The sequence below is a fragment of the Rhinolophus ferrumequinum genome, chromosome 20 (assembly GCF_004115265.2).
Source record: "Rhinolophus ferrumequinum isolate MPI-CBG mRhiFer1 chromosome 20, mRhiFer1_v1.p, whole genome shotgun sequence".
Taxonomy (NCBI): Eukaryota; Metazoa; Chordata; class Mammalia; order Chiroptera; family Rhinolophidae; genus Rhinolophus; species Rhinolophus ferrumequinum.
The window spans coordinates 51076646-51103485 of NC_046303.1; the positions used below are offsets into that span (position 1 = coordinate 51076646).

Consider the following 26840-nt stretch of genomic DNA (forward strand, 5'->3'; position numbering starts at 1 on the left):
CCCCCAGAGAGCTCCTGAAGTCTTCATACATCTCCCACTGTGTTCCTAGCCTCATGCCTGGCACATAGTAGGTCCCTGGGATATGTTTATTGCATAAAAAAGCACTTCTTATTTAACCTATATTTTAAAACTAGGCAATGTCCTTGCATCAGAGGCTTGAAGTGATGGTCTAATGTACTCTCACTGCAAACTTATCTCTTTGTTCTGAGTTGTTAATTATTACCGAGGGTGATCCAGGAGACTGGTGTTAGTTAGCAAGTTAAATGCTCCGGGAGACTACTGGGAATGGAGCCTAATTCTCAATCCAGTCTTGTTACGCTGGGAAGATGGGATCTTTGATCTGAACACATTTCAGAAGTGATGGAAATGCTGGTAAAAGCCATCCTCTGTCAAAGAGCAGCCTTATCTTCCCCAACCATTATGCCCTTGGCCTTCTAGAAGAATTAACTCTACAACAGCAGTTCCTCTAAAATAGCAAGACTGCTCTCCTGAAAAGGGAGCATTTCTTTCATCACGGCTGGCTGCCATGCTTGCTGCCAGGCTGCTAATCAGGTTTGTGAAGGCCAGCCCACCCAGAGCCCAGTGCGGTGTTTTTATCATGCCAGGAACAAGTCAGCACTAGGTCTCACACCAGGATTAGGTGCTGCTTCACATACTGGGCTGCTTGCCTGACAAAGAATTTGTAGGATGTGTTTACTCTTTTCAAGATGGCTAATGACATGCTGCTGTGAATCTCTAGGACTAAATGATTTCTTGGTGACCCTATTTGGGAATCATGGAATATGGAGCTGAACATTCAGTCATCTACTCAGATAACCCAAGTGGTGATAATCATCTCTATTTGGTTGATCTTTGACCTCAGGAACCCCACCTCTCTACCCAATTAGTACCTTAAGTCTCATCAGCGAATCTCTCTCTCATTCTTTAACATTTCCTGAGCACTTCCTGTGTGCCAAGCCCTGCTAACGACCAATGGTATATATTCCACGTTTAGAGAAAGCCAGGGTTATCTTAAATGTATACACTATTAATAAAGATCAATAAGGGTTAAAGTCTAAGATGAAGGAAGAACATTGCAATTTTTCATTTCAATAAACATAAATATATATACATGAAGGAACAATGATAAAGTTCTAAAAGGATGCATAGCAAGTAGATAAGTGGGTACTTTAAGGGATAGTACAGGGATTGTGTTTGGGATGGGAATTAAAGGGAATTCTTGCCTTATCTGTAAAGTTTTAACTTTTTTTAAATAAGGAGAATGTATTTGTCTACAACTGGTATAATTAAAAACAAAAATTCTAACCCAAAGTCTTTTTTGAAGTATAAATATTTGTTATGCTTTGAATAAAGCGTGGCATAAATGTTGACTCTGTCTGGGTTCTTACCTTGAAATACAAATTCAGACCTATGAAGTTAATTTTATTATTTCTAGTCACTAATGGATTTACTGAACGACATGGCAAGGCTCTTAAGTTGGGACCATGTAAGTCACATTTCTGTATGCCTCAGTTTCCTTATCAATGAAACAAGTTCAAAGTCCAGGTCCCTTTGCACACTCCACAGGCTCTTTGAAATCTGGCCCCTATATAATCTCATCTCTACATTCTCAGCGTACCAGCCTCCCATCCCACCAAGCTCTAGCCTCGATGTACTCACCATTCTCAAAACCCAAACCCTGTTTTGACTCATCCAGTTCCTTCTGCCTGGAATGACTTCTCCCTCTTCTCTGCTGCGTTCATGGTCCTCCTCTGCTAACACTTCACATGTGTAACCTTCTCAATTCCACTGCCCAGCTACAATACTTGGGCCCACGTCTATTGGAGGAGGTCTTCTAGATTGTTCTAGAGTAGATGTACCATGCATGAGGCCAGGCACCCCACCTCTCACACTCACTGCTGTATCCCCAGCACCAGCACAGAGCACATGGTCGGTATTCACCGAACACATAGTTAGTGTATGAATGTATATTTTGTGTGTGATAAATTGCAAGTACCTTGAGAGCATCCTAATCTCCCAGCACTGAGCACAGAGCTCATCAGACACTAGTTGAGTGCATTAATTTAACACGCCTAGAACTATGCCCATTGTGCTTTCTGGGGAGAAAACAATCACAGGTAATACTTTAGCCAGAATGAGTCTCCCCAATGCACATTAGTACTTTAAGAAAGCAGATGGCACATTTAATTTTCTTCCATGGGAAATATAAAAACATGAGCATTTTGTCGTGATTTAGATACATGAAGTATTAATATATACAATATTAACATAAACTCACTCTGTGACTGCTCTGTATTGTAATGGGGAGAGTGCAAATCTACATGAGGATTACCAAGAAGTAAAGTGCACTTTCACAACCATGTGAGAAGCTGCAAGGTGATGACGATATGAAAAAAAGGTGAGTCAATGTTCCCAAGTCTTGTGACCTCGTCTGTAATGAGGTTCACGAGGACTCTAGCATAAATGATCACTGGGGAGGTCACCCTGTGCCTTTCTGGAGGGCAGTCTGAAATACATTAAAACTTAAAATATATATGACTCTGGAAAAACATGCCAAATAATGCATTTAAAGATGTTCCCACTATTGTTTATAACAAGAAAAACTGGAAATAACTTGAATGATCATCAGTAGGGATTAGTTAAGTAATTATGCTAGACACCTGTAATGGAATACTAGACAATTGCTTAAAAAGATGGGGCTTATTTCTATGGTATAACAGGGAAAAGTAGGTTCCAATTATGAAAAAAAAGGTATATTATATTTCTTGAGGGACTAAAAGGGGGACCACCCAGAAATTTTCTGTATATATAGCCCAACATATTAAGTAGCTTTTTCCCCTTTGTTTTATTTTTTTCATAATGAACATGTATAGCCTTGTTCTAAAAGTTTATTTCAAAATTAAAAGAGTTTCTTGTGGTTGCTTTCTCAAAAGTGACCCTTTATGTTTAGAAGTTTAGTTCACTTTAATAGACTGCAGCCAAGATGGAGACATTGGGCAATATTCGTATAGTTAAGAAAAGAGTCTGTCTTCTGGCCGTCCAAGACTGGGGTAAAAACAAATCAAGCTTGCTGATATCTCTTAAAATCTGCAGCTACTTGATAGAAACTTGAGTTTGAGTAGAGTAGGAAGTGTTATGGTTTATTTTGGTTTGAATGCAACGTTGTAGTAGCCATGATTAATTTTTGTTAATCACTTCCTTTCCTCCTATGTTCCAAATATGGTAAGCTGTGTTCAAGTTGAAAGTTGATTTTTTTTTCTTACGGAGAAATGTGTTTATGTAAATGTTTAAATCTTTCAAATTGTCTGTATATTACAGTTGCCCTCCAAAATGTGTTAAAAGAAAATTGAGCTTAAGGATAAAATTTAGTATACACATTTCTATATATCTGCTATATAGGAAGACATAGAGATGTATATAGAAGATAGGGTGGTCTGAAGAGTTGAAGAACAGAACTGGGATTTTTAAAATAAAACTATAACTTAAAACATATATATATATATATATATATATAATTAAATTGACTTTTTTACATTTATTTGTTAAAAATGCCAGACTTCCTCTTTTCAAATGAAAGCAATTGTTCTCTTAATCTTGAATATTTGATCTTTTCCATTCATATTTTGTCTTTCTTAGATGAGTCACAATGCAGTATGGCCAACACAAAGCTAAACCTAAGTATCATAAAACTCCCCAAGTGTTTATCTTTAGATAGGGAATGTTTACACAGCTTTTCCAAGCTTTGAGCTTCTTCCTATCGTACAATTCTCTGGACTCCTCAAACACTAGTTTGGTTTTTAGATTTTCAGGCTCCATTTAACTGCCATTTCTACTCCTTTCTAGAAAGTTCACAGTATGGTGATACCTTTAATAGGCTCAATTATCTGAGAAACAAGAAAAACATTGGATTAATTTAGATACTCACTTTAACAGAGATAACAATCTGCATAGCTGTTTGGTTATTACAGTCCTAGAAACTGGTTGTGTACCATACAGAACAAAGGCTCCCAACCAATTAGTTCTTTCAGTAGTCGGGTTGACTTTGTTTTCCTACGTAATTGTGGGGACAGAGCCCCAGAGAGCAGTTTCCAGGCTCTCGGCCTCACATAGAAAGGTGCTAGCTTGGTTAGTAGATGGCCATCAGCTGTAATCAGATGGCCATCTGCCATGGCTGGGTAGCCATCAACTGTTATTGGTTAGCTATTAGCCACTAATGTAACTGCCCTGGCTACGTTGGGAGGTTGGTTGGTTGGTTGGTTGGTTGGTTGGCAGAGAAGTGGGCTGCGGATTGCAGCTAGCAAGTGTGGTTAGCAAGCGTGGATTGCTGATGGTATGGATCGTGTGGATCCTACTTCCCATGTCTCACCCAGCCACCAGCGAGACTGGGGTGCAGGAAGACCCCGCATTGGGGTACTGGTGGATTTTTTTGTGTGTCTCGACCAGCTGCCATTGAGAATATAGTGGTATGATTCCTCTATCTATGGATCTGTTGTTGTTCCTTTTTGGCCTTATGATATCCTGTGTTCTTGGGTGGGGAGTGGGAGCTGAGACCCTGCCTTACACATGGAGCAGCAATCAGGGTATGGTGCCGGCCAAAATCTTCAAAGGGGTAATGGAACAGTTTATACGTATAAAAACTCAGTTTCGAGAGCAGGGTATGGTGCTGGCCAAAACTCTCCGAAGAACAGTGGAGCAGTTTGTGCGTATGAGTGCTCAGTCTCAGGAAGACCAGGAGGAGCAGCGCCAGGAGCAGGAGAGGACATGGATGGTTCTCTGACCAACATAAAAAAAGCCGTGTAGCTGCCAGAGAGCTGGACCCCCGTGGAAGGGTGGGAAGATATGGATGGTTCTCCAACCAGCATAGGCTGGAGAAAGTGAAGGTCGTTTTGGCCCTGTGGGCTGGCAAGTGCTTGCTGGGGCGGCCCAGATGCAGGACTTGTAGTCCCAGGAGGAAACGCCTGCTGAGTCCTTGGTGGAAGATGCGGGTGAGGTCAAGGTCATCCCTCACCCCCAGGTTGGGGAGGACTTGGAGTCCTTGCCCTGTGGAGAGGGCACACATTGTGAGGCCAAAGCACAGCCCTGGAGAATGACTGTGGACTATGGGGAATTGCCTTCCATCCCTGATTGATGGACCGCTTGACTGTTTGCTTGGGAACGTACCACCACGTAGTGGAACTGGTGGATGTTTGCTTACTGTGTCTTGCCTGGCTGCCAGCAAGACTGGTGCAGGAAGACCCCTTATTGGGGTACTGGCTGATCTTTACTTCCTGCGTCTTGACCGGCTGCCATTGAAAATACGTAAGCACCTTGGCTGTGAGTCACTGTTGTTCCAGCATGGTACCCTGAGAACCCTGGCTGTGCCCAGGAAGTCTGGCTGAGCCCAGAAAGACTGGCAGTACCCTGAGAAACCCTGCTTATACCCAGAAAGACTGGAGTACCCTGAGAAACCCTGGCTGTGCCCAGAAAGTAGGTGGATATCGAGGGACACGCCCTGAACTGAAACATTTTCTCGTGGGCTAGGCTCCTCACACAGGGCCCCTTGCAGAAGACGCTTGTTGCTTAGATTGTGAGGCGAGACCCTGGAGGGGTGGAATGTGGGGACAGAGTCAGGAGAGCAGTTTCCAGGCTCTGGGCCTCACATGGAAAGATGCTGGCTCAGGTAGCAGATGGCCATCAGCTGTGACTAGTTGGCCATCAGCTGTAACCAGTGAGCCATTGGCCACTAATATAACTGCCGTGGCTGCACTAGCAGAAAATGAGGGCTAGCAAGAAGATGGGGGCTGAGCTAGTAGGAGCGGATTGCAGTTAGCATGGCAGATTGAAGCTGGTAAGTGAGGTTGGTTGGCAGGTTGCGGATCGTGTGGCTCCTGCTTCCTGTGTCTCCAACCCAGCCACCAGCGAGAATATAGTGGTATGACTCCCCTATCTATCGCTCTGTGGGTGTTCCTTTTTGGCCTCACCATGTCCTGCGTTCTTATGTGGGGAGAAGGACCAGAGACCCTGCATGACACCCTGCATGACAGCGTTTCTGCCAACTTGCTGTGCAACCTTGGCTAAATTCATCTCAGTACTCTTCAAAAAATGAGGGATCAGGACTAGGGAATTCGTTAAATCTCTTGCACCTTGGATTTCTTCTTTTTAATTTTTTAAATTTTATTTTTTATTCATTTCAGGTATACAAAGCAATGTAATAGTTAGACATTTACCCCTCTCACAAAGTGATAGCCCTCATCCCCCAATTTACTACCCCTCTGACCTTGGATTTCTTCAGCCTCTTATCTGCACTAGAGGCAGTCTCAGGGAGCTTTCCAGGTGTGAGAGCTCCGAGTTGCCTGCAGCTAGTGTCAAAGAGCTTGCTCAGTTGTATCTAGTATTTCCTGACACAGTCATTTTGTATCTTTTCCCATCAGGGGTAATATCTTTCACTGGTAGATCTTAATGGTTTTAACCGTGAACGTTTGTGGGCTACACATTTCAAAATCTCCCCTGCAAGGAAGTAGATTTTAATTCTTGGTGCCATTTTGGGATGACTAGAGAGTGCTTTGAAATGCTGGGTATGTAGTGAATATAAGAAAATGCAGCTAGTCACCTGTTCCCTAGGTATTTGTCATGTGTATGTGGATCTATGTCAGATATCACTATGAATCAAACCTAATTATTAAAAATCACACAATTTATATGAACATGAAGAAAACTCTCCATTTCTGTTAAAAAACCCTGTATGTTCTGATTGATGTTTGATGTAGAATGTGGTAAGCTTATTTTGTCTAACCACGTTCATTCATTTGGCAGGTGGAAAAAGGCAGGCTGCTAGGGCAGTTGAAGCCTCCTGGAACGACCACTCATGGAATTTAATGAGTAAAGCTAAAGATCATATGTAGGTTCAAGTTATGCCCCAAAGAGAAGCTAGGTGCTGATGGATGAGCAGGTGTTCCATAACGTTATGCCTTGACTGCTTTATGTCGGAAGGAGAGGGGAAAAAAAAAACAAAACTTCCTTCATTCTCTTCGCAAGAAGATAGAAGAAACAGAGGGCTGAGGGCAGGAACCATGAGAGAACAAACAAGGAATGCCTTCTGATAAATTGTAAGCAGTCAGCTCTGTTGCTTAAAGCCCTAACGCTTGTAATGGAAAAAGCCTGTGAGAACTCTTTGATTGATGTTCTTAAATTCTCCACTTTTCTGAAGCACCCAAATCAGGGCTGGGAAAGAACTTTTAGTTAGAAGCATACAGTGAATGAAAAAAAATGTTCTATTCAAGCTTGTTTTTGGGGTGTGTGGAGGAGGAAGAGTGGGTGTGTGCGTGCTGGTGTTTGCACACGGAAGGGTTTGATTAAACTAATTTGTTTAATGTTAAAGATTACTGAAAAGCCTACAAATTACAGTTGTATTTATATAAAATTTGCTTAAATCTTAAGTATATATAAATACATAGCCTTTATATTTATATATAAAATGTTTTCCAAAGTGTTCTTTAACATTTTGTGCTTAGCCACTTAATGCAATCACTTTTTCCTAGACAAAGCGTAATTGAAAGAAAAGGAAAGACTCTCCTTCAGCTTGACTCCCTGAGCTCTGTCTGGGAAGTGTAACTGTTGCCTGTCTGTGAGGCCATGACCTTCATTTGGGAATGGCTCACCCTAATTTATGGCGGAGTGACTTGGAAAACATCAACAGTCTTGTAAACAAACATACATGGCAGGAAAAAGCAAGAGTGACCAAGTGCAAAGGGAAGAGACTAAATTTTAGAAGGAAGAAGAGGGAGCCCAAGTGTTGTGCGGGGTGGCCTGCGGGGTCTCTGGTCCCGCTCCCCATATAAGAACGCAGGACATGGTGAGGCCAAAAAGGAACACCCACGGAGCCATAGGTAGGGGAATCGTACCACTATGGTCTCACTGGAGGCTGGATTCACACGACGTGCGACCTGCTGTCCGCTTTTCTGCCAACTGACTGACTTTCCTCGACTCCCCTCAACTCCCCAACGCAGCCACTGCAGTTATATTAGCAGCCAGTGGCTCAAGGGTTACAGCTGACAGCCAACTAGCCACAGCTGACGGCCATCTACTACCCGAACCAGCACCTTTCCACGTGAGGCCGAGAGCCTGGAAACTGCTCTCTGGGACTCTGTCCCCACACACTCCTCCCATAAGAACGCAGGACATGGTGAGGCCAAAAAGGAACACCCACGGAGCCATAGATAGGGGAGTCATACTGCTATAGTCTCGCTGGCAGCTGGGTTGGAGACACAGGAAGCAGGAGCCACAGAATCCACAACCCTCACTGCGCCGCTTGCAGGCTCAGCCCCCATCTTCTTGCTAGCCCCCATTTGCTGCTAACGTAGCCACAGCAGTTATATTAGTGGCCAATGGCTCACTGGTTACAGCTGACGGCCAACTAGCCACAGATGATGGCCATCCAATCACAGTTGATGGTCATTTACTACCTGAGCCAGCACCTTTCCATGTGAGGCCGAGAGCCTGGAAACTGCATTCCTGGCTCTGTCCCCACACCAAGAAAATGAAGAGTTGTGTGAGAACAACTTGGTTTGGGTAGTTTTTCGTGGGGAGGAGTTTGCAGAGAGAGGAGAGGATTTTCAACAGCTGCTATGGAGCATGTTCTTGACAGTGGGAGAGATGGGGAAAGGATTTTTGTCCTATGTATGTATTCTGTTCCATTTTGATATTTTCTTTCTTCTAAATACTGAAGAAAAGATTTGAATTGTTCTCAATTACATTTTTAGAGAGGCTGAACCATATGGTGATTGGGTTTCATGTTATGCTTGAAAAAATTTTAATTGGGCAACGGGAGGTTGTGGAATGTAGTCTAAGTAGGTAGGCATGTGTGCGGTTACAACATGGAGAAAAGAAAGAAGGGGAGAATGGATACTGGACAGCAGTTTCCAGCCTGTGCCCCGTCAGGCTCATTTGTCCTTACCAGGATCTACTTTCGGTTTTCCTTCGCTTCATTTTGCCCCATGGTGCTTTCGGTGAATTGCATTCACCTACCGGCCATGAGCTGCCCTTCACCTGGGATTGGTTTCTAATTAAGGAGAAGACACAGAATTGTTTTCTTAAGGGGCCACACCAGCTACCTCATAGTCACTTGTTTCCTGATCTTCATAATGATTTTCTGATGTGACTGGCTGGGTTGCAAATGTTTCCCCCCTGGCCACTGGGAACACGTTCCTGGCGCACCCACATATGTGTGACCCACCCAGTCCACTGTCCCCTGTCTTGCTCTCCCTTCTACATTCAGTGTCTCAGATCTTATCTGCCTGCGCCAATTATTGAATCTTGCCAGTCTCAGTCTCTATACTGCCTGGGCCCTACTCTTGGTCCCAACTTTGGATCTCTAACACCTGCCCTTCACTCAAGTCCTGCTCTGAGACACTCAGAATTCAGTCTACCGTGTTTCCCTGAAAGTAAGGCGTATCCCCAAAATAAGCCCCAGTTAAGATCATCAGCCAGACAGACGCATTTAATATGTTATGACGATGTTCCAGAAGAAGATGACGTGACTGTATTTGAATAAATGTAGATTGTCGTCCATGAAAAAAGACATCCCCTGAAAATACACCCTAATGCATCTTTTGGAGCAAAAATTAATGTAAGACTTGATCTTATTTTCGGGGAAATACTGTATAAGACCTGATTTTATCTTCGGGGAAACATGATAGATGTCTCTACATCGGTCACTCACACACCTTAATAGGTCGGCCAGTGCTATATAGATGTAGCGTTCACTTAACTCAAATTTAGAAAACCATTAGAATAATTATAATGGAGGCAAAGAAAATGTGTGTATGCTGTTGTATGTAAATATTTTATATGAAGAATTAAAGTGTATCTTCTGATCATATTATCAGTTGACTATCATGTTGTATAGGTGTCTTACATACTTTAATTAATCAATTAATTAGTTAATTAATTGTTTTGTTGCTACAACAAATGATCTTTCTTAGATGGGAGGCACAGCCATTTTCCCATGAAAGATGATAGAGCATCCTACAGGCAGAACACATGGATCTAAAACCAAGAGTGGGAATATATGTGATACTGCTCACAATTATATCCAAATGGCTCACAGGCAAAGTTTTACTTCCTGTACCTATGACTTTGGGCTCTGATCTCCAAGGAACTATGTTTTTACTAGATAATACAACAGCTGTTCTACTGAATGGAAATACATACCAAAAAATTAAGTAAAAATAAAAGGAATACATATTACAGCTTTCTCATGCTAAAGGGTAAACAGGCCAAAAAAAGGGGGAGATTATAATTTTGACTGGGGTAATTATATTGACTTTTCAAGAGAAATAAATAGATCTGGGGGTCCACCGTGGCCGCAGGGCAGGGTGCGGCTACAATCTAGACAATCTAGTCCAGCCATGTCCAGGGGAAAATGTAAGAGCCCTCCAGCCCTACACAGGTAGGACCTCAGTCTTCAGGAAGGAAGGTTTGGGTCGCTGTACCTGACAAAGAGATACTTGCTGAAGGCAGAAGGAACATGGAACGAGTAGTAAAGAGTATTTGGGGTTTATGATCCCAACTATAGCCTCTTGAAGCTACAGAAATGAAGTCTTCAGCTTCAATCGATCCTTCTCAATATGCAGTATTTTGTATGTACTTATATTTTTTTATTAAAAAATATAAAATAAATATTTAATTTCATGTTTATCTCTCTTCTTTCCCCCACTATTCTATAGTTCCTTGATGTTGGTGGTGAACTCCATCGTTTTCATTACAAGTTGCAGTTCTTCAAGACAGAATAGTCCCAGAAGTGGAAGGAGTGGAGTGCAGCGAGACCACAGGCTTCGAGCTGGTGCACTCAGGGGGTGGCGGGTCTTTGGGTTGGTTCCCTCAAAGGCAGGTAGATGTGCTCTCAGATGGCTGCGTGCGTGCAACATGCATTTGATGCAAACATTTATTTTTGTTTTAGAATTAAAAATAAGATACAGAATGTGTTATGATATTAAACGGAAGTAAAGACGTGGACTATAATGGAAATTTTTAATTTTTTGAAGCCTGGCATCAAAATCCTCCCTACCTTGGAAGATTCCAGAGATAGGTGGAGGTAAAACTCCCCTCCCAGTACCAAAGCCAAAGGGGGCAGATATTCCCTCTTCTCACTCCCTGGCAGCCAGGGCACATGAAGAGCCTCAGCCAACTGGATCCTTATTCTGCCATGGATGCTGAGTCATGAGAGAGTGACACACGATGCAGAGATAGCTGGAAGGTAACAGAATGGTGGAGAGTGTCCAGAGGGCCAGCATTAGCAGCCTAACCTGATGCTAACGCTGAGGTGTGACCTTGGATATATCCCCAGGTGCATAAGTGTCTGTGGTTACATTTACTCCAGCCATGTCTTCAATGCTATGTGCTATCAGACAACCTTTCTGTAAATTCCTTTCCTGCTTAATAAACTATTGCTGATTTTCAGTGTTTGCCACCAAGAACTCAGACTGGTGAAATAAAATTTAATTTTTTTTATTGTTAGTTATTTGGATTCTTTGTATTTTTGACATAAGTAGTGCTTCAATGAATTACTCACAAAGCTCTGCCATGTTTAAGATGATTTTCTTACCATACAGGTTCAATTGGTCTTAGGAGAGATCTTGCTACACATTGTCAAATTGCTTTGCATGGTGTAAGAGATTGTTCCATCGACTCTTTGCCTTGATCACATCTTGAACAACTGATACGGCATTAATAGAAGTTAGGATGATTTATCTGACATTACTGAGGAATGAGATTTCTCACATATGTACCTGTTTTTTTTTAAAGATAGCCAATGTTTATTATTTTCAACACCAAAATTTAGATAGCATAACCACTTTTTTAAAAAACACTTCTATTTATTTAAATGTGTTTTTCCAGAACCCATCAGCTCCAAGTCAAGTAGTTGTTTCAACCTAGATGTGGAGGGCGCAGCTCAGAGTGGCCCATGTGGGGATCGAACCGGAGACCACAGTGCTCTAACCAACTGAGCTAACCGGCCGCCGTCGCCAGCATGTTTTTTTTTTTTTAAACATCATGTTTTTTTTTAAATTGGGGAATATTGGGGAACAGTGCGTTTCTCCAGGGCCCATCAGCTCCAAGTCATTGTCCTTTAATCTAGTTGTGGAGGGTGCAGCTCAGCTCCAAGTCCAGTCGTCATTTTCAGTCTTTAGTTGCAGGGAGCGCAGCCCACCATCCCATGCGGGAATTGAACTGACAACCTTGTTGTTAAGAGCTCGTGCTCTAACCAACTGAGCCATCCGGCCAGCCCAACATCACTTTTTTTTTCTTTTCTTTTTTTTAAATTTATTGGGGTGACAATTCCAACCCCACTTTTTAATTTCAGTCTTTCCAAAGTGCATCACGCATTTCCTAACTTCATCAAACCTCAATCCCCAGAGGCCCACAGAGATGATGGGTTTATCTTGCCCTGGATTCCCCAGGTTACTGTGCTTTTTTCATGGCTGGGGAATTTTCTGTCTCTCTAGGACTCAACAGCCTCCCAATCAGAGGACAGAAATTCTTCCCTATTCAACCCTTTCCACACTCTCTAGCATGTTACTTTATAGTCTCTGACCACTGAGAAGGTAGAACAGTTGAATGTTGTTATTGCAAGTGACAATCATACTTGTAAAATTAAGCCTATCATTTGTACAAAGTGGAAAGTCAGTATCCTGGTGGGAAAGCTGGGGCGTGTTCCACCCTCTACGTTAAACAGTTTAGACTTTGTGGCAGCTGTATTTTTTTAACTCTCTGGTTCATTCTGGGCACCATTCTTTGGTAGAGATTTCCAAGCCTAAGTGCTGGGTGTGTGAAGCCTTACAATCATGTATTTCAAGAGAGATTTCTGGGGTAGACCTTCCTGTAGGAAAGTCTCATTCTATTATTCTTCAGGATCTCCAAGGCAAACTGCAATTTTCCTTAATAACCTACTTTTTAAGAAATTTCATATTTATGTGTAATCCTAAAGCCCCTTTGTTGAATTTTTGAATGCATCTTTTATGAGTCAGTCCTTAATAGAAATGGGTCCAGCTGCTTTTCCTCTTTCATATGTCAGCGTTGATGTATGTTATTTCTTTTTAAAAAATGTGAGGCCTAATTCCCTTAAAATGATCTATTTGAAGGATAGCTTCTATAAACAGCAGCAGTGTGCTCCATTATATATCATATATGCAAAAAAGTTAACATGAAAGTATAGACACATTTGAAATAAGACAATCTGATTTTTTACACTAAACAATAACAACATAATTGCTAATCTTTTAGAAAAACAAGTAGCAGATTTACAGCAGAAATGCCTGCAGACAAATTATGAAAAGCAGTTCAATATTCAGTTTTGAATATTGTTCCAGTGCTACTTGGGGAAAATAGAATCCTTTGGTTGAGAGAATAAACATGTAGGAAAGTGGGTGTAAAAACAAGTTACATTTTGAATTGTATACATTTTATTCAGAATAGTAGTTTTATAGATAAAGCAAATCGAAATAAAAATAAAATATGGGACAATCTAGTCTATACATCCACATTTATTCCATCCTATATTAGAGATATTGATTTATTTTAATTTGTTTCAGCTTATTCATTTTATTTTATTGTGGTAAGAACATTTAATATGAAATCTACTCTATTAACACATTTTCAAGTGTACAGTACATTATCGTTAACTATATATAAAACGTGTAGCGGATCTCTAGAAGGAATTCATTTGCTTAGCAGAAACTTTATGCCAGTTGGTTAGTAACTCCCCATTGTTCCCCAGCCCCAGCCTCTGGCAATTCATTTAAACTTTTGGTTCATTTGACTGAAATGAGTATTAGTAAATAGAATACTTATTTAGATTTGTACTTGTAGTATGTAACTAATTATTTTTAAGTTATGAAAGGCAAGAGGAAAGGTTTCTGAAGCCAGAGACAATCTCTTGTTCCCCGTTTTATTCCATAGGAGTTGTCATTTCCTGGGCCCAGTTCCACTCTCCAGCCACTGAAATCTGCCACAGGGAAGGGCTCCAGGAAGGGAGGCCTGAGGGATGACCCCTGTGCTGCCTGAGCTCAGCAGAGCCCCTCAGTTTGCTCATCAGAAACCAGAAACCAAGGCAGAGGCTTTCACTTCCTGTCGCTTTGCCTAAACATAGCAGGCTGCATGTTTATTTTCTTGCTCAATAATTTCATTTTTAATGGCAATAACTCGATCTTCCAGCAGTTTCAATTGATCAGCTTTTTCTTGTCTACTTAGATTCAAATCTTGGATCTTCTTTTCTAAATCTGAAAAAAGAAAATGAAGTGAATGATATATTTCCATTTGATAGACTCTGCCTGGATTCCCCTGCGATACCAAACACAGGAATTTCTGTGTCTCTTAAAGATATATTTAGTTTTGTTTTCATTCAATAGATAAAACATTTATTTCCACCAGACTTGTCAAGGGTTTTACATACATCAAAGCAGATAAATTGATATTTCTGCCTAAAAAATACATCGTACCTCAAGGCATTTATCAATGTGATTCTATAGCTAGTTAGAATTTATTAGAAATGAAGAGACAGATGACAGATTTGGTGAAGTGCTCTATTTCCAAAGGTTTGTTCTTTCTATTTTAACTTTACTTTTAAAAATGTGTTCTTCACTTTAGTGTTTCACAATATTTCAGTAAAAAGGACTAACATTTTCATTTCATTCTCCTCTGCTGATATTGAAGTCCTTGAACAGTAAAAGCAAAGCAATGTCTTTCCTCGCTTTACTTTCATCCATCCATCCATCCATCCATCCTTCAATCAACAAATACCTGGGAATCATATTAAACCCTAAGAAGGAACCCACAGAGTAGTGGATGGAAGAGGTATAAAGAGCTATAGTTAACAGTGTGAGGTGGCCTTTAGAAAAGAAACTGGCTTTAGCATGAAGTGGAACTTCTAAATGAAGGAAGGCAAATATGCCACTACCCGTGGTCAGATCACATGTGGATACTCAGCTGGTTTGGTGTAACTGTCAGTCTAGCCATGTGTTTAGAGGAAGAAACCAGATTGTGAAGGAATTTGAAACTGTCCTGTGAACAAAAATTGAATTAACTGGTGATGTTTCATATGAAAGAAAAAAGATTCAGGGCATGCGCTATAGCCATTCTCAAGTATTTGAAAACCAGAAAAGCAGAGTAAATGTGGTTTGTTTTTTTTGGTCATCCTGAGGAAATAAAATGAAACCAGCAGGTGGAAGCTCCGTGAAGATTTTTGTCTGAATATAAAGAACTTTCTAGTAGTCACAGCTGTTCAAAGACTAAAGAGTTGCTAGGAAGGTGGTGAGCATTCTGTCACTAGAAACTTTCAAATGTAGATCATTTTGGGATTGAAAAGAGGATTCAGCACTGGAGGTATATTTCTAAAAGAATACAATACCCCCGTGTTCCACCACATAAGTTAATAAGATTGTGCTGGTTACTTTTCATTTGCCCCGCCAGATCCATTCTCCATCCTGTGTCCTGGAAAGCTAGCCTCCGATGATGACATCACCTGGCTCCCTGACCTCTGGCTTCCATTCACACTTGGCCGCTGCCTGGTTCTGAGAAGTGAGCGGAGCTGGAGTGAGCAGACTCCGTCCCTGTTGAGCAGCAGGTTCTGGCAGTTCTTACATCTCAGCTCCAGTTCCTGCGGGTGCGTCGTCCCTTCTGCTCCAGCCCTCACAGCCTGCTTCACAACATTCACACTCCTGCTTCCCCTGTCCCTTGAGGCCCAGGGACGCTAATGGCTTCTGACTGGGTCTCCAGAGAACCTCCACAACCTACCCAGAACCTCCACACCCTTGGTTGATTCCTTTAATTTCTGTGCATTTTTGGGAGTTCCTCCCACCAAGAAGTAGAGTCTATTTACCCTTTTCCCCAAATGAGCTTTACAAGTTGTTTTTACTAATAGAAATGGGAAGAAATGATGTTTCAGGACCTCAAGAGCCTCGCAGCTTCTGTGTTCGTTCTCGTGGAACCCTGAAACCACAGTGCTGAAAGCAGCCTGGGAGGAAAGGCCCCATAGCGAGAGGCCCAGCCTCTCAGCTGAGCCTGGCCCATGGCAGACCTGCCAGCTGACCCATCAGCCGATTGTAGCTGCTTGAATAGACAACTCTGCTTATAAATACATGACCCAGAATTACATCCAAGGACGTTTTCTGTTTCTCGCTAGGATCCTGCCTAACAAAGTTCCATGGAAGGACCCTGGCTGCAGACTGGGGCCCATTCTCCACTCTCTCAACTTTGATCCTGCCAAGGTAAGTAAAGCTTCTTTCTGGAGTCCCACAGACATCTCTTCCTAACAGCTCTTGTGGTTCATGCTCTTCTCAAGTGGCAGAGTCGGGAAGGTGGCCAAACCCATGTCTGTTTTTCCTTTCTTGCTGAGTTGTGAAAACAGCCTTCACGTGAAAAGAGGAAAAGTGGAATGCATTATTCTCGACCCTCTGAGAAGAAGTCCCCTAATTTCAACTTCTCTTCCAACCTAATTTCAAGAACTGTGAAAGTTTTCATCTATGGCGATAAGTGGAATCAATTTGGACCCTGACATAAAATACAACACAGGAAATATTCTCCCCATGTTTTTGCTCCAGCAGAAAGGGCCAAGATCTGGGAATGATAGAAACTGATTTTCATGCTATTGTCTACGGAGTGGAGCATAAGGTAAAACACTTCTGTCTTTTTCCATTTTTCCTAGTACCTCTTTTTAAAAATGATTAGGAAAATACTGAAAATGAAAAAAAAATTGCCCGCAAGCTCACTACTTTGAAACAATTATATAACTATAAAAAGTGTTTTTCTCTTTCCTCTTCCCCTCCCCAGAGATAACGAATGTTAATCGTTTGGCATGTATCTTTCCTGACTTTGGTCCACACTAATGTTGCATTTTCATTTTTGTCGTGTACTAGTGATGACATAAGTGGCTGTAAGGCCAGAGGCTCATTTTATAACAAAGAAGCATTTATAAGTGAGGAGGTTGGCTGATTTTAAAACTTTGAGAGTAACTTATATTACAAATGAATATGATTATTTTAAAGTATTGGGAGACACTATATACAACCAAAAGTAAAACTAGACCACTCATCATTTGACATTTCTTGATGATTTAGAGGCATCTAACAACATGATGATTGCCCAGAAAAATCATCAGCGGACTTTCTGATGGTACATATACTATGTGTACACACTTTGTATGCATCGAAATTTCCATTTTGATCAAAATCTTTGTCCAGAATATGATTCCTTCCAGATTGCTACCTACAGACATGGGCTAGATGACCTAGCGCCCTAGAGTCTAGATCATACGGACTCCAAAAGAGTTATTTATTTGCACGAGGTGAGAAAATAGGCAGCATAGATTAGGTCAGGTTTCTCAACTTTGGCATCATTGATACTTTGGACAGAATAATTGTTTGTCGTGGGGGTGGGAGGATGTCCTGTGCCTTATAGGATGTTTAGCAACATCCCTGGCCTCCACTCCCCAGATGCTAGTTGTACCCCCTCCCCCATTGTAACAAGCAGAAATGTCTTCAGACATTTTTGTCCCCAGAGGAGGGGATAAAATCAAACCCTGTTGAGAACCATTGGGTTAGGCGAAGGGCGTTTCAAGGTGACCAAAGGTACATCTCAGTTTGTGCTGATTAATGGAGAGTAGAAGCTCATTAATACCCTTTTAGGTAAAACCATGCAAGAGGCTTCTCATTTTGCAGTCCCAAAGGTATAAACCCAACTCCTACTCTCTCTCCTCAGTGGACTCATATGTGGTTAAACTGTGTCAATGATAAATTGAAATTGGCATACATTCTACCAGGAAGGTGGAATATTATGATGTTATTGTCAAACTGATGGAGTGGGTGAAAGAATAGGTAGAACTATCATATGTTCCAGCAATCCCACTTCTGGGTATGAGTCCAAAGGAAATGAAATCTGTATCTTGAGGAGATCTAAACTCCCATGTTTGTTGCAGCATTATGCACAATAACCAAAATATAGAAACAACCTGAGTGTCTGTCTATGGATCAATGGATAAAGAAAAAAAAATATATATCATATATATTTGATATGTATAGTTTAGCCATAAAAAGAAGGAAATCCTGCCATTTGTAACAACATGGAGGAAACAGGAGGACACTGTACTAAGTGAAACAACCCAGGCAGAGAAAGACAAATACTGTATGCTCTCACTCCTTCCACTCAAATGTAAAATCTAAAACAAAGAACAAAGTCGAACCCACAGAAACAGAGAGTGGAGTAGAACGGTGGAATGTTGGGGGCTGGGGGCCATGGGGGGACGTTGGTCAAACGGTACAGCCTTTCAGTTATAAGATGAATAAGTTCTAATGCACCAATCCAAGGACCTAACGTACAGCATGGTGCGGACTATAGTTGATAATATTGTATATGTGAGTAGGTCTTAAGTATTCTCACCAGAAAAAGAAAAAAGGTAACTACGTAAGGTGAGAGATGTGTTAATTGATTTAAGTGTAGTAATCATTTCACAATGTACACATCTAGCAAATCGTCACATCGTACAGTTTAAATATATACAATTCTAGTTGTCAATTATACCTCAATAAAGCTGGCAAAAAAGGACCGATACCTGTTAGTCTTCTTATCTTGTCCTTTGTATCTCCAGCCAATTTTTCTGCTGCATCTTTTAGCTGCTTCACTTTTCCTACTGTTTCCATTGTCAGTCCTGCAGCACTTGTCTTATGTTGGAGAATCGCATATTGATTTTTCAGCTCAACAAATTCCTGTAACAGAGAGACACTCCCATGATCAGAAAATATTTATAAAGCATGTACACATACACGATGTTGACTGATACTGTTCATAAAAGGAATACAAGAAACCCTAATCCAGTCAATAGGGTTCAGTTACTCTGATATTTCCAATAGGGCTTTTATTTGCATTTTTCTTTCAGATTGAAAAAAAATCTCAGCTTTTGTTAATTAAAAATAAAACGTCTTCGTTACAAAATATCAATCATGGTTCTGTGTCAAGGAAATGGTACGAGGCACAAGTGTTTTTTCCTGAACTACGTTAAGGCGAGAGCAGAGGACAGAATGAGCCAGTCCCGTCCTTGACAAATCTTGGTTCAGTTGGGTTGACCAGCTGCACAGGCAAAATGCAGGGCAGAGGGAGCAGTGACAATTTCGAAGCAGCAAAGATAACAGGATTTGGTTGGCAAAAAGGTTAGAGAAGTGAGGTAGGAAGGGAGGCAGGAAGGGAAGCAGATGTGTCAGTGTGAAGATTTCACTCAGAGTTAGACTGGAAGTCTCTGGGGTCAGCCTGTGTGGTTGCCAACCTAGGATGTTAGATAGATGAATAAAGGCCAGTTGCAGGCGTGGAATACGGAGGTGGGGAGAGGGTGGGCAGGAGCACCTTCTTAGCCTCTGTTCCCTAGAAAATGTTCTCAACCCCCAAGTCAGGGGAAAATTTATCCAGCACATTAGGGATTAAAAAGAAGAGAATAGACCAATTGCAAAAACGCTTTAACATTTTTCCTCTGTCTAAGCTACCATACTAGTGCTACAGACCGAAGATTTCTTGCTAAGAAAATGAGATGATAGGTTCTTTCAGCAGCCTAAATTAATGAGCCACTTTCCACAAATGTTTAATTAACTCACTGAGTTTTGTAACTTGACCTATTCTCTGGCAGGAGACTTGCACTGCTTCTTCTCTTATACTATGATATGTGATTTGATTAGAGACATTACAGACCAGTGACATGAATTGCAAAAGTGTGGAAGTTCAGGACAAATTTGGCGAGGAGACCACTAAGAATACTCGGGTGAGGAGATGCGGAGAAAACACCCCACCACGACCTGGCCAGAGGACTTCTGCCCTCTCAGAGACAGCGCCCGCTGCAGAAAAGCCTCCATGCGTCGGTTCTCGGTTCGCCGCGAACCTACCGCACTGAGCATGGACCCGCACCACAAGACAGTGCTGGTAAGTGGCACAAAACCCCGCGGTTAAAGGATCGGCCTTCAAAGGAGCAGTGTGTGTCTGCTCTTCTTGGTGGCAGTGGCAGGACAATGACCTCCTCAAGGCCTCCAGCCTGGCGCCCGGCGGACTGGGCCTGAGCTTCTGCCTGGAGAGCTCGCTCTGGAATCCTTCGCAACTTGATCCGCAGCCGGGAAAGCCCGTCCTCCAGGGTTGACTGTTGCTTTGCTGAGTCCAACTCACTCCTGGTCTCCTGGGCTTGAGTTTCAGCCTGTTGATGATTTAAAGACCAGAAAGGAGAAGTCTCTTTATGTAACAAGAAACAAACAAGAAAATAAATGACATAATTACGCCTCAGAAAAAAAGCTAGGTATAAAGGGAAACAAAATTGTTCCTTGGATCTTTCTGTTCCGGTTACAAAAAAAAAAAAGTTTGAATATTTCAGACATACAAAAGGGTCTAAGAGACAATATGATACATATCCATGCACCCACCAGCCAGTTTAAGAATAAAGCATTGCCAGCGAGCCAAGGCCCGCGGTACCACTCCCCATTAAAGCTCCTCCCCCCTAAAAGGAACCACTACCCTGAATCTAGTGTCTGTCATTCCATGCACTTCCATATGTTTTTTACTATATCCTATGCAGTGTTTCTAACAATATACAGTATTTCCTATTTTTAACTTTCTACAAATGCATTATTAATTTATTCTATTTTTATTTTCTAATTATTTTCCAGTTGATGCACGTAGCTTCTAATTTTTTCCCTTTATAAACAATAATGAACATGTTATACTTGGTTCTTATTTCAGTGACTATACTTGTCATATCTAGAAGTCTTACTTAACTATCTCTCAAATCTGGTCATTTGTTATTGCTTGTTCTTTGATCATACTTTTATACTTTGATTTTCTTAAACATAGTAAATATTCTTATTTTGTATTATATATCCAATAATTGTAATATGCACAGTCTGTTGCATTTACTGTTTCTCTTGTTTAAGGCAATTTGTTTCTTTATGTCTTTTGGGGGAATTTTCTGAGGCTTGGTTGTTAAGGTGCATTCCTTTGGAGGGGATTTTCTGTTTGCCTCTGTCAGGCATAGGAAGGCACTACAAACCCAGGACCACTTTAAATGACATTTTTAGCTTGAACTGTTGGGGCCAACCAACTAGTGTGAATCCTAGCCCCAAACCCCTGTGAGAGTCAATGCTCAGCAATTCTTAGCGAAGACTTTCCCCTCCACCCAGAGGTAAGTGTCTTTACTGGCACGCTCTCTCTCTTTGTAATAGTTTAACATTTCATTTCGGATTTTCCTTTTGGGGACCCAGCTCAATGTGGAGGTCTTATTTCCTCCTTGCGTGGGCTTTCTTTTCTGTCTGCCATGCCTGGTGACCATTACAAACAAGAACTCTAATACACAAGAGATTAGCAGATGCCCTCTGCCTGCTGTCAGGTTCATGCTTAATTACTTCTCTGGATTCATGCTTTCCTGTCATTTTTGACATCTGAGGATTTCCTCTGTTTCTTACCAAGTCAGCTGTACATTTAAAACATTTTTTAAGTGTCCTACTAACATTTTCAGTTTTTTTTCCTACTATGAGGGTTCCTTGGGGGTACTGGTCCACCATATCTTTAGAAATAGAAGTCCCTTGGGCATATGTCAGAGTTTTTCTAGAGCAGGAATCTGCAACTTTTTCTGTAAAGGCCCAGATAGTAAATATTTTATACTTTGCTTTGTAATCCATAAAGTCTCTATTGCAACGGTTCAACTCTGTGCCACTGTAGCACAAAAATAGCCATAGACAATATGTGGCTGTATTCCAATAAAACTTTGTGATTTTGGATGCAGGAACAGTTGGTGCTCCTTTTGGTCCTGGGTCTACCTTCTGTCAACCCCCATTCCATAGAATATGCCTAGAAGGAGGAAAACCTGGAGGCCTTCTTCATCCTTTTGCTACCCTGTATATGCAAGCTCTTCATATCCAACCCTCTGATTTCCTGGTGCACTACTTCCTGTCTGGTTGCTTTCTGCTTTTCTTTTCAAGATGCATGTATTTAGATGTATGAAACACAGCTGAAGAATAGAGACTGAGTAACTTGCAGTCTGCTGGGAAGGGGGTGGGCTAGAGGATGGAGCCTCGAAGAAATGGACTTCACACACCCTGGGACTGCATCCTGTCCTGTCCTCCAATTGTCTTTCCTACCCTGGATCCATCACGTAGGTTAAACCGTAGCCTTGCTCCTATGCACTCTGGATGGAACCCTTTCTTTGAGGTAAGATATTCTTTCAGTCTGAGGCTACTCTGATGAGATTTTATGTGCATTTAGTTACAAAAACCTGGCAACAACTAACTTTATTTCTTTGGTTTGTAAGCTTTAAAAAGTCTATTAGTCTCCCTGGTATCAGAAGGGATAAACTCTGGCCTCAAATCTACCTTTAATTATCTGTGTGCCCTTAGGCAAGACACTGAACCCCTCTCAGTCTTTGTTTCCTTATTTACAAGCTGGTGGTCGCACCTGCTTTATCCCCCAGGACTGGTCAACAAGGAAATGAAATAATGCTAGGAGAGCTCTGTACAACATTAATTAAATGCATAATACCACCATAAGCTTATATTATTCTCACAATATTCCCATCCGACACGTCAGGCAAGCATGACATGGGAATACGTAAAAACTGGGCTGTTTCCACCCTCAAAATCTATTTCATGTTAGTTTCAAAGAAAATAGAGAAATACCTGCAATACATTCTTTTTTATTTTTGTTATCTCTGCAGTCAGCTGTGTGATGGTAGAATTTGCCCGTCCTTGAGTGACTGGAACTCGTTGCAACTTATTCAGTATTTTGTCAAGATTTAATAGAACATTTGCTGCTTCTCTAAGGTAAAATATTAACATAGCAGATGAGTAAATGTGCCATTATTCATTAATTTCAACTTGAGAATTCATTAGACTCAACCAAAAACTTCAATGAATTATTTATAAAGTAAATTTAAATTATCTTTAAGCAAGGCTAAGTGCTGGAGTCTTCGTTTTGAGAAATGGGCACATTAAATTCCAGTAAAAACACATACATATGCATGTGCAGATACAGATTTTGCCAGATATGGAAATCAAGGGTACAGGTCTTGTTTCTTAATTTGTCACAAGCAGAGAAGTTTGGGGATATAACTGCCAGTTTTGAACAACAACAACAAAAAACTATCCTCAGCCAATTCCAATGTTCTGATTTCTCAAACTTAAGCAACAATTTCTAAGTCCTTATTGGAGTGGGGGGTGACCGAGTCAAGAGGCTCCACAGAGAGCAGAGAATGAAAGGCCCTGCATTTTCAGGCTGTGTTTATTCAGGTTTATTTAAGCTTCACTGACATTCCAGCCGCCCAGGGGCCCAGTCAGAGGTTAAAATCACAAGCATTCCAAGTGATAGGCGATTTTCTAGAAACAAGCTCACCTCCAGTCAGCATTCATCAGATACTTAGCTCTATGGGCCCCAAGTCGCCTTTGGGAGAATGTACCAAGTGAGTAAAATATCAGACCGACCTTTGCAGAGGCATAATTACCAATGCTTGTGCCCAGAGCCAAAATCGCTAACTTGCAAAATACCCACCTTCCTTATTCAACCCATCCTCTCTTCCCAGTGGTAATCTCTCTCTTAAAAAAAGAGACTTAAAAAAATCTCAATCTTAAATCTGAATCTTACAAAAAGATTCAGAGCAGTTTTAGGTTTGCAGTAACATTGAGAGTAAGGCACAGACATTTCCCATACACCCTCTGTCCCCACACACGCACATCGCCCCCGTCCACCATTATCAATATGCCTCACATGACGTACGTTTGTTACAACTGATAAACTTACACTGACACATCATAATCACCCACATGTCATAGTTTACCTTAGGGTCCAGTCTTGATGTACATTCTATGGGTTTTGACTAATGTACAATGAATGACACGTATCCATCATCAGAGCATCATACAGAGTATGTTCACTGCCCTAAAATTCCTCTGGGCTGCACCTATTCATCCCCACCCCCCCACCGGCAACCACTGATCCTTTTACTGTCCCCGTGGTTTTGCCTTTTCCAGAATGTCCTACAGTTGGAACCATACCCTTTGTAGCCTTCATTTTCTACGTTTCTTTCCCTATTGTTACTGTGGGGGTTCTGGAGGCTTCCCTTGTCATAACACTCCACCCCACACCGCACACACACACCATATCTTTTTACTGTAGTCTTTTTTCCTTTAGATTTTCAATGTACTGCTCAGTATAGTAAATTTAGAAAGTAGGAAGAAGAAGCAGCAGCAGGAGGGTGGGGAGAAGGAAGAGGAGAAAATATCAGGAAGGGAAAAGTTTACCAGTAATCCTACCAACTTTTAAAATACCGGCATATTCTAGCATATTTCTCCTACAAAATATTTCTTTTCTTGATTGAGATCCTCTCCCATGTATGATCTGTTACCTTCTTTTTAAAAGCATTCACATTACCCTGTAAGAATCTCTGTATGTTATTAAAAACCCTTCATCCACATCATTTTTAATAGCTGTGTGATTGTACTGCTGTTACTTAATCTTCCTAGTTTTAAGTATTAAAACTGGAAGGGGTTGGACTTACTTGAGTCTGGTACACTTCATTTATATAGGTGGGTTATGAGACAGAGAGGGCTGCTCAGGTCTTGGCTCTGCTGGGCATCCCACAATGGTCGTGGGTGTTGGTGATGTTCCCAGCATCCAGCTGCCGCTGTGGCCCTGACCCCCAGCACCCCAAGCTTGTAAAACACCAAGGAAACATGTTTCTTGGCTAAGTTAATAAGGGCAAAATGAAGCTTGATGAGTTAACTCTGTGTTCCGGGTATATCGTTTTACTCCATACTGCTGATTGTAAATTTAGAAAGTACCAAAAATAGGTAAACAAGAAGGAAAAAAAATACTCTGATATTCCCACCACTTGCTCAGATACTGGCATATAATTAGTACATGGAATTTACTGGTGCATATGGGTATGAAGAGGTAACAGATCACTGGAAAGGCATTCTGAGTCTAAGGAAAACGGGAAACAGGCATCCCTGCACCCTGGCTCCCAATTTCTCAGCTTCCTGGGGCCCCTCCACAGACAGCTTAGCTCTCAATTTGGGTCCCAAATTATTGGAGGGTAATTTCATTCGAATGTTCTAGCTCCTCGGGCAAATATTTTTCAGACAGCCTCCGCAGCTGGCCTGTGAGAACAAGAGGAGAATATTAATACTGTACTTACTCAGCTGCTTTTGCCGCCACCAAAGCCTTCTGGGCTCCCTCTGCGGCTTTATTCAGCCTGTGCTCCTCTGTCCTGGAGTCCTCACAGAGTTGCATGAGTTTCTGTATTTTGTCAAGTTCATGGGTTAGATTCTGTGATGCTATTGGCAGGTGGATGTCAAGTACACGATTTGCAACCATCTCTATGTCCTCTGGAGGCACGTTTTCCTCTTAAATAAGAAGGTGGGTTTTAGGTCACTATGTCTCCTTATCAAACACTGGAGCTTTTAAGTACAGCTCTAAGTCAAATGCACTTGCAGGCGATTGTCCCTGTCCCTAGAGCACAGGGATTAGATTGTGTATGTCCCACAGATTCTCCTTCATCCTCAATGTTCCCTTCGCTCTGGAAGAGATGCTGCTCTGGTGGTGCTGAATACATGCTCCCTAAATGCTTGTTGGAAAAATGAAAAACTGCAGACTTGGGATACTGCATATATTCCACAAAATGTCCTCATAGAAGTTGTTGATTATAAGCACGGATTCAAAAGCAATTACAATGTTTAGATGCCTGTCACTGGGATTCAAATACAATGAAGGAGATAATCGGGAAGCACTGGGTTTGGACTCAACAAGACTTGATTCTAATCTTCCATGGCATTAAAAGGCTCACGCTTTTTGCTCATCTGTATAATTAATTGGGTAACTATACCTGATGCTACTACTCAAAGGCCTATTTTGAGAAAGAAATACAACAGTACAGAGTAAAGTACCATGAGAATAACATTATGAAGGAACATTTAAATACATCTATGCCCTGCTTTTCAGAAAAATAAAGTCAGCCCCCTTTTGAGAACTGAAGTGGAAGATGGACTATTAGTGTTTGGGGTAAAACGGTCACGGAGTCACAATGCTAAGTCCCATGTGGGAAGTTAGAGGGGAATTAGACCCAGATGGGACCCTCAGGGGGTTTACCATCAAGCAGGGAAATGGGTCATTCCATACAAACGCTGGCCATGTAAGGACAGAAGTGATAACTGCAAGACAAAATGCTATGGGATCCAGAGGCAGAGGAAAAATGCCTCCTGAAGAACTTTCAAAAGGCGTGTTAATGGAGCCTGGGAGGACAGCAGACAGCTCCCTGGTGGAGATGAGGTGAGAGGGAAGGTAAAATGCATTCAAAGCGGAGGGAACCACAGAGGCAAACGCTCACGGTGGAATAAGCAACAGCTCAGAGCTCCTTTCGGCGGGAGAGTGGGGTGTACAACTGGAGGAGCAGACGTTCTGAAATGCTGGGAGCAGATCCCATAAGCCCCTAAATGGGAGGCTGGGAACTTGGAATTTCTTCAGGAGACAGTGGGAGCGCAGACAAGTCTTAGCATTTGGATGACATGGCACGAGTATATATCCTTTGTGCAATCCTTTTTGTTTTAGCTATTTTCTTGAATACAAAAGGAATATTTTACTTCCTGTAATGTTTTTGAAAAAAAGTGACAAGAATTTTTTGTGAATAAATGAAAACCATATTTTCAACAGAATCCAGTTGCTGACTCTTTAAAGATAATTCTTTTTGTAAAAATGTTCTAATAAAAAGTGATTTTCATTTAACCACATATTCAGTCATCAAACATTTATTGGCATTTATTATGAGATTATAAATTCCAATTTTTTATATGGAAATTTCAGGA

General features: G+C 41.5%; 1 protein-coding gene across 1 annotated transcript in view; it reads right to left on the reverse strand.

Moving 5' to 3' along the window:
• Positions 1-13547: 13547 nt before the first annotated feature.
• Positions 13548-26840, reverse strand: part of LAMB4 (laminin subunit beta 4) — a 125625-nt gene continuing 112332 nt past the window's right edge. The window contains exons 33-37 of the mRNA XM_033088035.1: positions 25178-25385; positions 22665-22803; positions 20024-20197; positions 18581-18734; positions 13548-14255 (exon numbers count right to left, since the gene is read on the reverse strand). Of these exons, the coding sequence (XP_032943926.1) occupies positions 14116-14255; positions 18581-18734; positions 20024-20197; positions 22665-22803; positions 25178-25385 (815 nt within the window). The 3' untranslated portion in view covers positions 13548-14115. The remainder of the gene's footprint in view (positions 14256-18580; positions 18735-20023; positions 20198-22664; positions 22804-25177; positions 25386-26840) is intronic.